This window comes from Gorilla gorilla, chromosome 7, assembly GCF_029281585.2.
Source record: "Gorilla gorilla gorilla isolate KB3781 chromosome 7, NHGRI_mGorGor1-v2.1_pri, whole genome shotgun sequence".
Taxonomy (NCBI): Eukaryota; Metazoa; Chordata; class Mammalia; order Primates; family Hominidae; genus Gorilla; species Gorilla gorilla.
In genome coordinates, this window is record NC_073231.2 from 33,411,015 (window position 1) to 33,427,922 (window position 16,908).

The following is a 16,908-nucleotide window of genomic DNA, read 5'->3' on the forward strand; positions in this document are numbered from 1 at the left end:
TCCTATGGTACTCATATATATCCTATGGTAATTATAGAGATGTAGGTTACCATCCACAGTTCCTGGCTCATTAACCCTTGTTGCAGTCTTTTACATCGTTGGGGCACTTTAGCCTCAGGAAACTATCTGATCTCCTGCCCTCCTTTTACCTGCCGGAGGCAAGACTCTCATCTGATTGTGGGTCAAGAGCTTCTCATTCCACAAGGTCTTGCCTCATATCCTAAAGGAAGGAATGCTACACAGAATGGCCAAGAAAAGTCTGAACAGACAGGACGTGCTGTGTTCAGTCATGCGCTTTTTGTCCAATCACATTTCTAATCAGTTGACAATCATGCCTATATAAGGAAGCCTCCATAAAAACCTAAAAGGACAGGGTTCAGAGAGCTTCTGGATTGCTAAACACACAGGGCCCAACAGGAAGGTAAGAACTCATCCACACGCCGGGAGGGCGCCGCGCCACCTCCATGAGGACAGAAGCTCCTGTGCTTGGGACCCTTCCAGACCTCACCCTCTGTATCTCTTCATCTGGCTGTTTACCTGTCTCCTTTAAAGAAAATCCCTCGTAATAAACCCCTAAACACAAGTGTTTCCCTGAGTTCTGTGAGCCGCTCTAGGAAATTAATCAAACCCAAAGAGGAGGTTGTGGGAACCCTAACTGGAAGCCAGTAAGGTCAGAAGTTCTAGAGGCCTGGACCTGCGCTGGTGGGAAGGAGGGAGCGGTCTTGTGGGACTGAGCCCTCAGTCTGTGGATCTGACGCTGTCCCCAGGTAGAGAGCGTCGGAACTGAGTTAGAGGACACCCAGCCAGTGTCTGCTGCTTGGGGTGCAGGGAAAACTCCCCCAACATTTGGTCACATTAAGTCATCTTCTGTGTTGATGACTGTTATTGTGGTGTGACAGCAGAGGAAACACACAGTTCGGGGGGTTTGCCAAGCAATCGTGTAAGGGAAAAAATACTGAACCCCTCTTCTATACCATCAGTAGTTGACAGGATGCTGGATTCTATTACCTGCATACTTTTCTTTGACAGATTCATCCATAGACCAGAAACAATGATCATAAGCAAACACCTGTTGAAAATGAACATAAGTGTGTATTAAGAAAACCTCAACATTACTTATAAACCATAACTGATACAACTGTTCATAATAGTGAAATAAAACAACTTACTGTCATACAATGGGAATTAATTATGTATGTAGAGGCTTACAATGAGAACTAAACACGCTATAGGTGATATGACTCTATATTTTACATGGAAAACTATTCACAATGGTAAGTGATAAAAGAGGTTTACAAAACGTGTAATAAAATGGCTATTGCACACACACATGCACCTACAGTCACACACAATTACATCTATAAAGTTTATTTTTTTGCAGCGAAATTAGTGATCTTTGTTTCATGTTTTTATATTTTTTCAATATTTTTATTTTTGTAGTCAAAGAAAAAGATATTTTTTAAATAACATTTAAAGATGCTCACTACAGCATGTCCAAAATAGCTTAAAATAGCAGAATGTTTACATAAATTATGACATGCCCATGTGCAAGTATAGATTTGAGGGTATAGAAGACTTACTAATTTAAAAAAAGTTTATGTTAATGAAAAAGTTATAAAAGTCTAGAGTATGATTCCATATTTGTACCAAAAAACTATATGCATAAAAAGCAGGAACAATCTGTATTAAAATACTACTTGGTGGGATCTTACAGATGATCTGTTTTGATCTTTCACCTTATCACCACTTTCTAGAATATCACATAGTTCTTTTGCACTGTTTGAAGTGCTTCTTTTCACTAATTATTTCTTTTTAAACCAACTAAGCAAAGACAAACTTTTCACTGACTGCATCTTTCACTTTTTCGATTTCTGTCAGTTTCAAATCTACTTACTTGTGTTTTGTGATTTTTATCTCCGTAAAGATTTTAAGTGCAATTGTTTTAAAATGTATCTCGGTTCACATTTTGTCACATTCTCCCACTTTGGGAGTCTGTTGCTATGCTTCCTGATGATGGTTTGCATGTTAGTTTGCAGGTACATCTTAGCAGGGAGTGCTTATTTTATGGTTTACATGATTGCTTATTTTTTCCTCTCCTGATGGCCACCTTTCCATGACTAGTTTATGTTGTCATTTCCATTACTGAAGCCCAGATTTTGGGTCTTCTCAAGGCCCAATGTCTCCATCCCTTCCTATTAACACAGACATTAGCTCAATGATGGTGGCCAAAAACTGACTGTAAGCTTTCACTCACAGAGAAGGCTCGCCCAAATCAGTTTTCACATGGTGAGCCTGGCTCCAGTCCCCAACCATACACCCGTGCCCCCATTAGTCGGCAAGAGTTGAACTTCCAATCACCTCCAGGCACCTGGTCTGATTCCAAAGCCCTGGAAATATGTCACTTCAGCCCTCGCTTACTGCTGGTCCTTGAAGTTATATATGTTGTTGTTGTGTTTTTCTAGTTTTGTGTAGAGATGGGGTCTCACTATGTTGCCCAGGCTGGTCTCAGACTCCTGGCCTCAAGCAATCCTCCAGCCTCAGCCTCCCAAGTACTGAGATTACAGCTGTGAGCCACCATGCCCAGTCTAAATTTGTTTTTGAGTTTGATGACATGATTTGCACATTCTAAAATATTTTATCTATCTCTGCTATAATTTTGGTGTTGGCAGGAGAATGTTTCTGTGTAAACTCACAAGATTATCTGGACCGGAAGTCTAAAAGGTTAATTTTTTTAAGAAAGAAAATTAGGTTAAGATGGTAAATTAAGAATGCATACTGATATCCATCACCCAGCTAAAATTAACTCAAAACGACAGGCGATGGGGGAAGTGGGGAAATTGCCAAAAAGGAAGAGAAGGGGGAAAGAAGAACAAGGTTTTGAAACCAAGAGTGCTTGCTTGTGCCTGGATCAGAATTGAGAAACTCCTGAAAAAATAGTTCCGATGAAACTGATGGGGGTAAGGGTGGGGGCCTGCAGGGAGAGCACAGGCTGCAAAGCCAGTGAGCAGTTCTGGGAGGTACCAGAAGGGCAACTAAAGGGGGAGGCAGATAACCCTGGCAGCAACCGAGAGGACGACTGGCTCAGCACCTCTGGACAGGTGAGGATCGGCACACCTGCATCTCTGTGTGAAACAGCAGGCAGGGGAGACACCTGTTCCCTGGATGGGGCTGTGAGAAGGAAGCGAGGCCAGGAAGTGAAAGCAGACCCCCAGCGGCTGACAGCCCCTGAGAGCCCTTGGGCCCAGAAGACATCATCCAGCTGCAGTGTTGTGTTACACACTGCTCACCCTCCATGTTTTTCCAAAGCTAAAACGTATATCTATCAGCAGTGGCGGCTCACTAAGCCATTTTCAAACACAGAGGAGCAAAAGGAGGAAGATGGAAGATGGCCCCAAAGGACTGGGCATCAAACTGGGAGGAGCTGCCTTGCAAACTCCAGGTGTCACCCATAGTGAGAATCATTACAGCAGAGTGGGAGTAAATAAAATGTGGAGCTCAAACGAAGTTTCTCCTGTTCTAGCTTTCCACGCTTATCTCCATAATTTTATTTAATTAATTCTGTTCTTAATAAGGCTAAGTAAAAACCATCCTGATTCTTGTAAGCTTAGTTCTCACTTCAAAAGCCCTATCACATGTGTATACAGTCATCCCTCAGTAACCTGAGTGGGACTGCTTCCAGGACCTCCCATGAATACCAAAATCCACAGATGTGCAAGTCCTTATATAAAATGGTGTAGTATTTGCATAAAACCCACACATATCCTCCCATATACTTCAAATCATCTCTTGATTACTTAAAACACCTAAGACAAAGTAGATGCTATGTAAATAGTTGTCATACTGTACTGCTTTTTACATTTTTACTTTTTTTTTTTTTTTTGAGACGGAGTCTCGCTCTGTCACCCAGGCTGGAGTGCAGTGGGCGATCTCAGCTCACCGCAAGCTCCGCCTCCCAGGTTCACGCCATTCTCCTGCCTCAGCCTCTTGAGTAGCTGGGACTACAGGCGCCCGCTACCACGCCCGGCTTTTTTTTTTTTTTTTTGTATTTTTAGTAGAGACAGGGTTTCACTATGTTAGCCAGGATGGTCTCAATCTCCTGGCCTCATGATCCGCCGGCCTCGGCCTCCCAAAGTGCTGGGATTACAGGCGTGAGCCACCGCGCCCGGCCCTAAATTTTTACTTTTATTGTTGTATTATTTTTCATAGTTTTTTAAAAACTATTTTCAATCTGTGGTTGGTTGAACCACAGATGTGAAACCCGCAGATACAGAAGGCCAACTGTATATTTATCAGAGATAGGTTCTAAATGGCACTCTCCTCTCCATTATTATTGGGTTTTTTTTTTTTTTACTTGTCTTTCTTTTAGGGATTTCTTTAACAGTGACATTTCTTATTCCCAATTTGAGTCGAGAGGCTATCCCCAAAGTAACCATAACAGAGCTAAGCCTGTGTGCTCGACACTGTTCTAAGGAACCTGAGGAAGAAAAAAGGTAAGTCCCTTGCATCTAGCAGGTTGGGGTGCTGGGATTCCAGCCCACAGTCTGGCTCTAAGGTCCCTCCTCTGCACCACTAGGCTAGCCTAGCTCTATTCCCCAATATGAAAGTGCCACAGCCTGGCACAAAGTTGGGGACTAATAAACACTTACTTTTTATTTACTACAGCTCTAAATGGTCCTCTTTAAGGCTTAGCAATTTCGTAAATTATTATAGGTAACTTCCAGGCAAAGATTTCATAAACTGGACAAGTCTTTTCTTTCCAAGTAAACACTGTAACAAATTTGAATAACATAGAAGCATAAAGGAAAAATCAAGGTCTCCCTGTTCAACAAGTACACCCCTCCCCAGAGCTGAGGTGTTTAACCTCCCATGTATTTTAGTCAACACAACATTTTTTCTAAACATGCAACTGAATTAAATAAAATATGAACAATTTTTAAATCACCAGGCAATGGTTCCTTCATATCTTCACTGCAACCTCCAGCCTCTGCACCAATAAAAATAAAAAAAAAAACCTGGGCATGGTCGCTCACGCCTGTAATCCCAGCACTTTGGGAGGCCGAGGCGGGTGCATCATTTGAGGACAGGAGTTGAAGACCAGCCTGGCCAACATGGTGAAACCCCGTCTCTACCAAAAATACAAAACCCAGCCTGGTGTGGTGGTGGGTGCCTGTAATCCCAGCTACTTAGGAGGCTGAGGCAGGAGAATGGCTTGAACCCAGGAGGCAAAGATTGCAGTGAGCCAAGACCACGCCACCGCACTCCAGCCTGAGCAAGAGCTAGACTCCATCTCAAAAAATATACATAAAAATAAGAAAACGAAAATAATCCAGCACCTCTTCAGTAGAAAAGATGAGAGAAAGTTTACATATATAAAGAAACCAGTGCCCTATTCGGCTTTTTCACAATAATGTTTTATACTGACAGGGTGACTTTCTGTTTGTCATTCAGTCCCTGTGGTTAGGGAAAAAAAATTTAATAAATAAATGATCTTAAAAAGTCAGAGTCCCAAACAGCCATGTCTATAATACACATTTTAGCAATAATAATAGCGAACTGAATTACAATTCAGCCACGGACTGTAAAGGAAAAACAAAACCCCAAGAATGGAGACAGAAATCTAAATTTCCTGGAAGTTCCAAGTAACTTCATGGTCAGTTAAGAAACAGACTTTGTGCCCACTTCAAGCAGGGCTCCACATTCCCTAAGAGACAGAGGTGAAAGCATGTTCCCTTGAGGCAGCTGTGGCTGTGCAGGCTTCTGTTGGCCAGGAATGCACCCCCAGCTGTCTCGGGAGTGGGCAGGATGAGTCGGTTTTGACCGCAGTTTGGAACTACCAGTCTTCAGCCAATCTATGGAGGCGGCTTGAGGCCGCGCAGGTTTCTGTTGGCTGGGAATGCATCCCTAGCTGTCTTGGGAGCAGAGAGGATGAGTCGGCTTTGACCACAGTTTGGAACTACCAGTCTTGAGCCAATCTATGGCACAAAAGCAATCTGTGTTGTAGCTGCTAGGAGACCAGCCAGAAGTGGTCAAAGTGCAAATACAGCTTTTCCATAAACCTCCGGCCCTTCCCATGCCAATAAATGGCTTCAGATTTGTGAGTAGGCTGACAGCTTGCATTACTTGTACAAAATGATAGAAAATATTTTCCTTTTTGAGAAGAAAACTTCTAAGAGTTCAACAATATGCATATAAGATCTTTACAAGCATCACATAACAAACCAAATCTCTTACCTTCGGCTGGCCCCTGAGCTCCCAAAACAGATGTCATCATTGACGTGAAAGAAAAGTTAAAAAAAAAAAAAAAGTTAGAAGACTTTTTTTGAAGGGTAAAATAATAAACATTATGTAAATTCACAGTAAGAATATAAAATAATACCTTTGAAGCCACATAGTAATTTGAAGGATAAATGAATGTCTATTAGCTAGTAAGATAGGCTGCTAATCACAGACAACTTGTATCTCTCTGGTAGAAGGAGGACTGAGCACAGATAATAATTTCAACAGTCCTAATATTTTTGCCTTATAGATTTTGCTTTTATCTTTGTGTATGTCTTATAAATATATATTTTTTAATCTTTTACTTTTTTATCATCTGGTTTCAGTTTCAAGTAGTTTTCTCTGCTTTGAAAAAGCAACAGATTACTCTCTTATCTGTACAGGCTCCTCTGCAAAACAATGAATTCTATTCTGGCTAAGGAAAAAAGGCTAAATTAAAGAAACCACTAATTTCTTGCCAGTGAATTAACCCAGCTGAGTATCCCTCATCCAAAACACTTGAAGTGTTTTGGGTTTCGTATTTTTTCTGGATGTGGGAATACTTGCATTATGCTTAACAGTTGCACATCCCAAATCCGAAAATCCAAATTCCAAAATGCTCGAAAGAGCATTTTGTTTGAGTGTTACGTGGGTACTCAAAAAGTTCCAAATTCTGGAGCATTTTGGATTTTCTATGTGGGATGCTCAACCTGTACTTACTGAATTACTCACTACTTATTCCTCTCCGCACACATAAGCACTTCTAACCTCCCACCCTCCTCCCACTGAAACTGCCACTTACTGACATCTCATCAGGGGACAAGAAAATAACTCAATGTATACAGTCAATGTAATCCTGAGACAGTTTCAAACTTAGAGAAAAGTGGTAAAAAGCACAAAGAATGCCCATAGACCTTTCCTGCCAATTTACTAATTGTTAACACTGCCGTGACTGCTTTTCTCCTTCTCCTTCCCTTTCCCCCAAGGATTTATATGAATAAATACACACATACACACATATATATTTTTTTCTGAACCATTTGAGGGTAAGTTGCAGACATGCCTCTTTAACAATCCGGGTGTCCAAAACACAGAAAACAGTCATGGGTTCACGGTTTCTGTTTCTGGCTGGGCCAGTAAAGCCCCTTCCTCATCCTTCTTTTCTGCTTATCACTAGAGATAGAAACTAAAGACCATGGCTTCAGGCTGCTAAAAGCCTAAAACAAAACAGAACAACAACACAACAAACTAAGTCAGGTTGGACAAGCTTTTCTAAACTTCCTAAAAACGATGATGTTCACTTACATAATAACAGGGCGATACTGAAATCAAACAATTTAAGAATAAACGAAAGTACTTTTGAAACTGGAATAAAATAGGAACAATAATAATTGGCCCTTCTCAGAGGATCAAAACTCAACTTTCAGGGCCTGAAACCTGAAAGGAAACTGTACATGAAAATGTTTGCTTCCAATTGTCTTCGACCATCTCTTTGTTGCTTTGTCTCCTGAGATTTTCTTCTAAAAGAAATTTAATACTTATTTGTATCAAATGATTTCTGACAAGAACATTAAAACACCACAGAAAGTCTAGCAAATGAGTGATACCTGTTTAAGAGATTTTGGAGTAATATTCAACATGGCTAATATATAAAAGAAAATAATTTCTCTGGAATAAGAGATGTAGAAGAATTTCCTGACAAAAAGACTTCTGAAACACTTATATACTGCTGGCAGAAATATAAATTAGCACAACCTCTATGGAAAATAGTATGCATGTTTTGTTTTGTTTTGTTTTGTTTTGTTTTTTGAGACAGAGTTTTCACTCTTGTGGCCCAGGCTGGAGTACAGTGGCGTGATCTTGGCTCACTGCAACCTCTGCCTCCTGGGTTCAAGCGATTCTCCAGGCTCAACCTCCTGAGTAGCTGGGATTACAGGGGCACACCACCACGCCCGGCTAATTTTTTGTATTTTTAGTAGAGATGGGGTTTCACCATGTTGGCCAGGCTGGTCTTGAACTCTTGATCTCAAGTGATCCGCCCGCCTCGGCCTCCCAAAGTGCTGGGATTGCAGGCATCAGCCACGGCACCCAGGCAGAGATTTCTTAAGGAACTAAAAGTAGATCAACCATTTGATCCAGCAACCCCACTATGGGTATGCACCCAAAGGAAAATAAGTCATTATGTGAAAAAGACACATGCATATGTATGTTTATTGTAACACAGTTCCCAATTTGCAGCACCTTAGATGGAGCTGGAGGCCACTATTCTAAATGAAGTAACTCAGGAATGAAAAACCAAATATTGCATGTTCTTACCAATAAGTGGAAATTAAGCTATGAGCATGCAGAGGCATGCAGAGTGATATAATGGACTTTGGAGACTCAGAAGAGGGGGAGCAGGAGGGGTGAAGGATAAAAAGATTACATATTGGGTACAATGTACACTACTTAGGTGACGGGTACACTAAAATCTCAGAAGTCCCCATTGTATAACTCATCCGTGTAACCAAAAACCACTTGTACCCAAAAGCTATTAAAATAAAAAAATAAAATTTTTTAAAAAATAGAAAAATGTTTTTGAAAATTAAAAAAAAAAAGACTTCTGAAATCTGGAGAGGTTACTGACATGCTATCATCTTTTTATTGTCTTTATAAGCAAAGCAGTTTCTCATCAATTGCAGATGGCTTTGTTATAAACCTAGAGGGAGGTAAGAAGAGAATTCAACATGGATGAAGGGCCTCACTTTAGACCAGGTGCACTGCATGCTACATGACTCCATTCTCATGATAACTTTGCAAGATACTATTAGGATTCCAGTTTTACAGATGCAAAAAGTAAGGCTCAGAAAAGTCAACCCGTCTAGCACATACTTCAGGTTGTGAAGTGAACATACTTCAGGTTGTGATGTGAACATCCCTGATCTGAAAATCCAAAATCTTTCTGAAATGGTCCAAAATCTGAAACATTTTGAGCGCCAACATGATGCTCAAAAGGTCATGTTCAAAGGAAATGCTCATTGCCCTTATGCAAATATTCCAAAATCCAAAAAAAAAAAAAAAAAAAAAAGAAATCCAAATCCAAAACACTTCCCAAGCATTTTGGATAAGGGATACTCAACCTGTAATAAGCAGTATGGATCTGGGATTCAAAACTAGGTCTTCTGACTCCCAAGGTTCACGTTCTTGCCCACACTGATCAAAACAGTCTCGACTTAACAATCTACGAATCACGCATTAACCACTGCTCCTGCTAACATTTCCCAATGTACTAATTTCTCCCATTCTAATGATTACCTAATAAAAGGTTAGCACTTGGTGCTTATGCTAGAGTACATTTACTCTATTTTATAGTACATTTACTATTCATTTTATTTATAGAAACTCCACAGTGTCTTTTCTGAGGGGAAAAATATATATTTAGTACGATATTTCAAGTTTAAATAAAATGTTTTTATACCAAAAATATCAACTCTTCCTAAGACAAACAACAAGTATGAAATTCAATAACATATGACACATAGCAGAAGAATCCATGGGACTAACCTGAATTCACATCATCATAATAAAAACAGAAACAAACCAGTAAATTAATTACAGAGCTAAGTTTGCAGCTAGGGATTCTGGTGGCTATGACAGTAAAGCTCAAATAACCTGCAAAGGCATGGGACACCCAAAGATGTAATTACAACCCTGTACAAAAATAAATAAGTAAATTAATTAAACAAAACCTTGTCAAAGTGTAGCTGCAATTCAATACAGCCATGTCTCACTCATCCCAAGATCCCTTAATTAGAAACCTCAACTATCCAGATCACTGTGGCGATTCAGGAAGCAAAAGCAGCTGCTGACCAATCCAGAGAAATGTCTCAAGTACAAGCACTAAAGCTGTAATTTCTCAGCTGAGTTGAATTATTTTTGTTGTTGTTGTTGCTTAACTTTATTTTGAAATACTTTCAGGCTTACAAAAAGCTCCAAAAATAGTACAAAAAAATCCTGTACACCCTTCTCCAAGCTTCCTCAAATGTTAACCACCAAATATTTCTTATATCACCACAGCTACAATGACCAAAACCAAGAAATTAACCATCAACACAGTTTATTAAATAACCTATAGACAACCTCCTCCAAATTTTGCCAATTACCCCCACTAATGTCCTTTTTTTGGTCCAAGACCTTGTGTTACATATACTTGTCATGTCTTCTCCAACCTGGGGCAGTTTGTCTGTCATGACCTTGACACTTGAAGAGGACTGGCCATTTATTTTGTAGAATGTCCCTCAATCTGGGTTTGCCTAATGCTTCCTCCTGACTAAATCCAGATTGTGCATTTTGGCAAGCCCACCACTGAAGTCACATTGCGCCCTCCTTGGTGCATTCTACCAAGAGTCATATGAGGTGCATGTGCCATTACTGATCATGTTAATTCTGATCACTTGGTCAAGGCTGGATCTATGAGGTTTCCCACAGTAAAATTACTATTTTTACCTTTGTAAGAAATAAGAATCATGTGGGGGATAAACTTTGAAACTATGTAAACACTCTGTTTCTCATCATCATACTTTCACCTGCAAATTTTAGCACCCACTTATAATTCTTGCCTGCAACAATTACTATCTCCCAAATAGTGACTGTTTAGTTACTGGAGACCTCCCCAGCCCAGGTGGATCACCATGGATGAATGTGCTTTTTTGGAAGCAGGCAGCTTGGGAAACAACAAACAATATGGCTGCATATCTGGGATAAAGACAGTTATCTATGAATAAACTAACCTCTTCCTCCTTTTTACTGATCTGGCTTGTGGGCTCATGCTCACTTCTCATTTGAATAACAAATCACATCATACAAAGAAATCAAATTATATCTGTAATCTCTAGAATGCCAAAATACGAAGAAGAAATTTTATAAACTCATCACCTCTGAAAATGTTGTAATACTTCTGTCCATGACACAAAAAAAATTGATATTGGGTCCAAAAGTAAACCACACAGTATCACATACGTGTAAAACACAAAACAACATCAGTAGAAAGGAAAGTTATAGATCATTTACTGTTGTCAACTACCAAAATCAAATACTGAATCCAAATCCCATCACCTCTTTTAATTCTAAAGGTCTGAGTTGCTGAAATCTTCACAACTGAAATATTTGGAATCTCTGTTTCAACAAGACCCCACCCCAACCCACTGTATAACGGATGTATACATCACAAAGAGCTTATTCTAATACAGCCATACTACGTCATGATATTGTTGCTTTTTTGAACTTGGCTGGCACTACCAGCAACCAAACAACAATCTGTGTGATGAGTATGATTTTTTTCTTTGTCACTCCTCCCCCGTTGTACTTTCCATACACGGAATGAAGCCGAGCTGACTTGAAATTTAGAAAGTGACTACACTCACAACAGAAGCTTCTCAACATTTGCTTACTCCAGTCAACTCTCTGTAAGAAGTACAAATATCACAAAAAGCCCTGTTCGTTGTGTCCTCAATATCTAGAATTTTCCATCCACTTTTGAAGGATAAATTCTAATAGCAACACTGATAAAGTAGAGTATGACTGGAGAATAATAGCATTCAGGAGGCGGGGGGATTTGAAAACTCTACCAGTGAAAGAAGCGGAAATCCCTGTAGCTGGAGCGGGTAAGATGAGAGGAAGATAGGCTGCCCAGCCTCAAAGCTGAGGGGACTCATACCTGGCAGGGAAGCTAACTTGTTTTAGGTCACTTCCAGGGCTGCATTCAGTAAGATATACTGGGGAAGGCTGCCACAAGTGGGATATCTCTTTATTTTATTGTTGTTTTGAGACATAGTCTTGCTCTGTTGCCCAGGCTAGAGTGCAGTGGCAAGATCTTGGCTCACTGTAACCTCTGCCTTCTGGGTTCAAGCGATTCTTCTGCCTCAGCCTCCCAAGTAGCTGGGACTACAGGCACCCACCACCATGCCCAGCTAATTTTTGTACTTTTAGTAGAGGCAGCGTTTCACCATGTTGGCCAGGCTGTCCCAAACTCCAGACCTCAGGTGATCTGCCTACCTCAGCCTCCCAAAGTGCTGGGATTATAGGAAGTGGGTTATTTCTTTAGTATAAGAATAATTAACACTGTTTCAAGAGACAGCCAGTTCCCCTAGCGGTGGAATGTCTAAGCGGAGAGCAGAAAGCATCTGCTGGGAACTGGCACAAGGAATGTGAAGCTGCCTTGGATTCACTGTTCAACTCTTTTCACTGACAATAAGAAAAGTAGCAGTGAGCCTTCAACATCCCTATCAGTGCCACCTGTGGACCACTGGAGGCTCAGGCGTCATCTCCCCCAACACAGCTACGTCACTCCCCTGTCCTCCATATACCTAACTTAGGTAACGCCATTCCCCCTAGCAATTCTGCTTGCTCAAGGCCCACCCACAAGAGAAAGGCTCAGATCACACTTTATCTCCCTCAAGTATCCATCCATATGAACCCTATACAAAAGTGATTTCCTTCCCCAATTCCTACATAAAGCCGAAACTGTTTCTACTGCTTATGTAGGACCACTCAGTTTGTCTCATGATAGAATAAACTTTTACATGTCATCTCGGCTAGACCATAAGCTTCTGAAGGACAAAGTGTTCTTCCTTTATGGGAATGTCCAACACAAGGCTTTTTGCTTATTCTGCAAATATTTCTTAAGCTGTTCAGGTGATCTGGCCCCTTTCTCTATCTCCAACTATATCTTTTACTGGTCTTCCTTTCACCCATGTGAGACTGACCCAGGTACCAATCTTTCAGTCTCAGGGCTTTCATACATGACTATTTCTGTCTTGGACTCTAGAGGCTAACTCCTATTCATTTATTAAACTTCATTTATTCATTTATTAAACTCAGGATTAAATTTCTCAGTTTAATCATGAGTTCCCTAGACACTATCTTTCTTAAACAGCCTATGTTACTCTCGAAGAAGTAGTATGGGGAAAATAAAACCACTTCCACCACCATCCTCTGTCTCTAAAATCATGTCCAAAAGAATGTTTCCATGTTCAATGAAACTTGGAGATATTTACAACTGAAACACACGACATTAAGACAGAAAATGCGCCAGGTGCGGTGGCTCAGGCCTGTAATCCCAGCACTTTGGGAGGCTGAGGCAGGCGGATCACAAGGTCAGGAGTTCGAGACCAGCCTGGCCAATATGGTGAAACCCCGTCTCTACTAAAAATACAAAATAAATTAGCCGGGCATTGTGGTGCATGCCTGTAATCCCAGCTACTCAGGAGGCTAAGGCAGGAAAATTGCTTGAAGCCGGGAGGTGGAGGTTGTGGTGAGCCGAGATCACGCCACTGCACTCCAGCCTGGGTGACAGAGGGAGTTCCGTCTCAAAAAAAAAAAAAAAAAAAAAGATAGAAAATGCATCCACAGAATACAAGAAAAGACTGAAACCTGAAACCGGTGCCAATTACCCCAGAAGGTAGGAGGAGATCTAGAAAAGGAAGGTTGTTTGAAAAGAGCAGTTAGACATCTCCTGTGTCCAATCCCACTCAGGACAGTTGGTAGATACCGGTAATTTGCAGTCCTTGGAGAAAACTAAATGTAGAAAAAAGTTTGACAACCCCATTCTATTTGAATCTTCCACCCACACAAACAACAACTGGTTGAGAACAGAGGGACATCCAAGCAATATGGCCACTGAACCACAACTAGTATATTTCATAATCATAGGACTTTAGAAATATGAAGACTCTGATATATAAATTCCATAATTTCAAACTGTCATATACTGGGATAGCATAATTCAAAGAATACACTCAGTATTAACTCAATCACTTGCAAATCACTTGTCTTTTCTCATCTGTGAAACACACCAGCAGAATGAGTTTCATTTCATCGTCCACTTTCACTATAAGAAAGCTTAAATCTAGCCAGGTACAGTGGTGTGGGCCTGTAGTCCAGCTATTCAGGAGGCTGAGGTGGGAGGATTGCTTGAGTCCAGCAGTTCAGGACCAACACTGCAAGACCCCCACCTCTATAAAAATTTTAAAGAAAAATAAAAAGAAAGTTTAAATCTGGCCAAAGAATACTGACTCATTTGTGGAGGGTTTTTTATGAAGTATATTTCATATCCCACATTCACAGGGTAACACACACTCATTTTAATCATGGCAAATTCAAATAACTTCAAGGTATTCTATATACAGAGATTAAAATACATTACTGAGCTGAGGCCCTGGGCCAGACATCTGGCCTTCGGCCACAGACCAAAAAAAAAAGGCGGATTAAGATATTCTTAGACTACAAGCAAAGAAAGCTTATAATTTTTATTTCTCTCAGTATTTGTGGTTTTCAATTTAATCCCTATTTTCCATCGTGTTTCTTGATCAGATTAATATGACTGAATTTCTATCTGATTAGATTGATCTGGGGAAAATGTTCACCGAATATGAAATTAACTAATTTCCCCCCAGTCCTTCACCTTTTCTACACCTATATCTCCGAACCAGAGGCCACACACTCAAGGTCTACAGGCCCGACTGGGCACAGTGGCTCACACCTGTAATCTCAGTATGTTGGGAGGCAAAGGCAGGAGGATCGCTTCAGCCCAGGAGATGGAGGCTGTAGTGAGCTATGATCACACCACTACACTCAGCCTGGGTGACAGAGCAAGACCCTGTCACCAGAAAATTTTTTTTTAAAAAAAGGTCCACAAGCATTTTGTTCAGGCCTCACTGTATTGATCAAAAGTAGAAAATTAGAAGACATCACATTAGAAAATCTGGATTTTCAAATTCTCTTGAAAATTCAGAAGACTTGGAAATGCTAGGCTTAAGTTCCCACACAGCAGCAACAGGTAGATCCGAACAACTACCACCTCCTACTAGGCCCCTGCAGTTTCAAATTCCTCCTATTAAGAGAAAACAGAAAAGAGTTTTCTTTTCTTCAGACTTGAAGAAAAACACCGACTCACAAATTCATAGGAAAATAAGGAGAACACTTCCAAATCCAAGTCCTAAGAATCTAACAGACAGAGCCATCACAATCGTGTCAGGGCTACATTACAGATTCTACACACCCCATTAAATAATACAATCTGCTTTAAAATTCCAAAACCTAATCCCAGCTAGGCTAAACAGGGAATCCCAAATTCAAATGTCCCTCGCAGCAGTAATGTCATTAGAATTAATAGCTATGAAATCAAATTAAACCTAAAGCCTTTGTCTTCACTATAACCAGTGGTAGGTCTAGAGTTTAGATCTAAGTTGGAAAGCTTGGTACTTCAAATTAAAAACAGGCCAGGCGCAGTGGCTCACACCTGTAATCCCAACACTCTGGGAGGCTGAGGTGGGAGGATCACTTGAGCCCAGGAGTTCAAGACCAGCCTGCGTAACATAGCAAAACTCCATTTCTACCAAAAAAAAAAAAATACAAAACTCAGTAGGGAATAGTGGCACGCACTTGTGGTCCTCAATACTTGGGAGGCTGAACTGGGAGGATCACTTGAACTGATGAGCTTGCACTTGCAGTGAGCTATGACTGTGCCACTGAACTCTAGTCGGGATAACAGAGCAAGACCCCACCTTTAAAAAAAAATGAAATTAACTAATTCCCCCCACAAAAAAAGAGGCTGGGGATAGGGGCATGGTGGCTCATGTCTGTAATCCCAGCACTTTGGGAGGCCAAGGCGGGAGGATCGCTTGAGCCCAGGAGTTCCAGACCAGCCTGGCCAACATAGTGAGACCTTGTCTCTATGAAAAAATTGAAAAGAAAAAAAAAGGCATACTTGAAGTGCATGGCACACGTATGCTGATGCATGCTTGATAAATGTTAGATGCCATCATTATTGTGCTTCTGTCTCATGATGCAATGTCTTGGGGTTAAGTCAGCCAGCAGGTTGAGAGAAACTGAAATTCACTATAATTACTCCCAAAATTGACTGCTTAGCAAAGATTTCCTTAACTTCCTTGAGTGAAAATTCAATTTCCAAAAGTTTCACGACTACCTATTTCACTACTCGCAAGGGAAAAAACAGCTTAACTGAAGATGGCTTTGTTTACCCCTGTCCTAAGATATGGTTTTCACCTTCAAATGTCTCACAACCCCAACCTCCCTTTTTCCTTCTGATAGTCATTCATTCAGCAAATATTTACAGTCTGCTGTGCCAAGCACTAATCTAAGCCCTGGAGAGACAGCCTGGAAAAACGGGACAAAAATCTTGCCCTGCAAGAGCTTAAATTATTAAAAATAGAATGAATGAGTGAATGAATGAATGAGTAAATATGTCATATAATAGGTGCTAAGGAAATAAATAAAGCAGGGAAGGTGGATGGGGTGTGTGGAAGTGGAAGTGGGGTGGAAATTTTAAACATGGTGGTCAAGAGAAGCCTTGCTGAATGGACGTTTGATGGTGACCAAGTGGAAGCAAGGGAGTGGGCCACGTGGCTGGTGGGGCACAACGCCACCCTGCTTAATGCCCTCCTGGTTTACCACGCACCTTCCTAGCTGTGCTCTCACCCAAGCACACATCTAAACCACACACTGATCTGGTGGTCATAATTTGGCCTCAAACCCCTCGATGGCTCCCGACTCCCTCGCAGATGAAATTCTAACTCCTTAAGCAAGCAAGCAAGGCTCTCCACAGCACCGCCACTCCCCAACTCTCCAGCCTCAATCTCCTACGCCCGTGCTTAT

General features: G+C 41.0%; 1 protein-coding gene across 6 annotated transcripts in view; it reads right to left on the reverse strand.

Annotated features, from left to right (window-relative positions):
- KIF13B (kinesin family member 13B) overlaps positions 1 to 16,908 on the reverse strand; it is a 225,690-nt gene that overhangs the window by 121,029 nt on the left and 87,753 nt on the right. For all 6 annotated transcript variants that reach the window (XM_055348316.2, XM_004046843.5, XM_055348315.2 and 3 more), the window contains 2 exons: positions 6,232 to 6,244; positions 1,009 to 1,069 (listed from right to left, as the gene is read on the reverse strand). In XM_055348316.2, coding sequence (XP_055204291.2) covers positions 1,009 to 1,039 — 31 coding nt within the window. In that variant the 5' untranslated portion in view covers positions 1,040 to 1,069; positions 6,232 to 6,244. The remainder of the gene's footprint in view (positions 1 to 1,008; positions 1,070 to 6,231; positions 6,245 to 16,908) is intronic.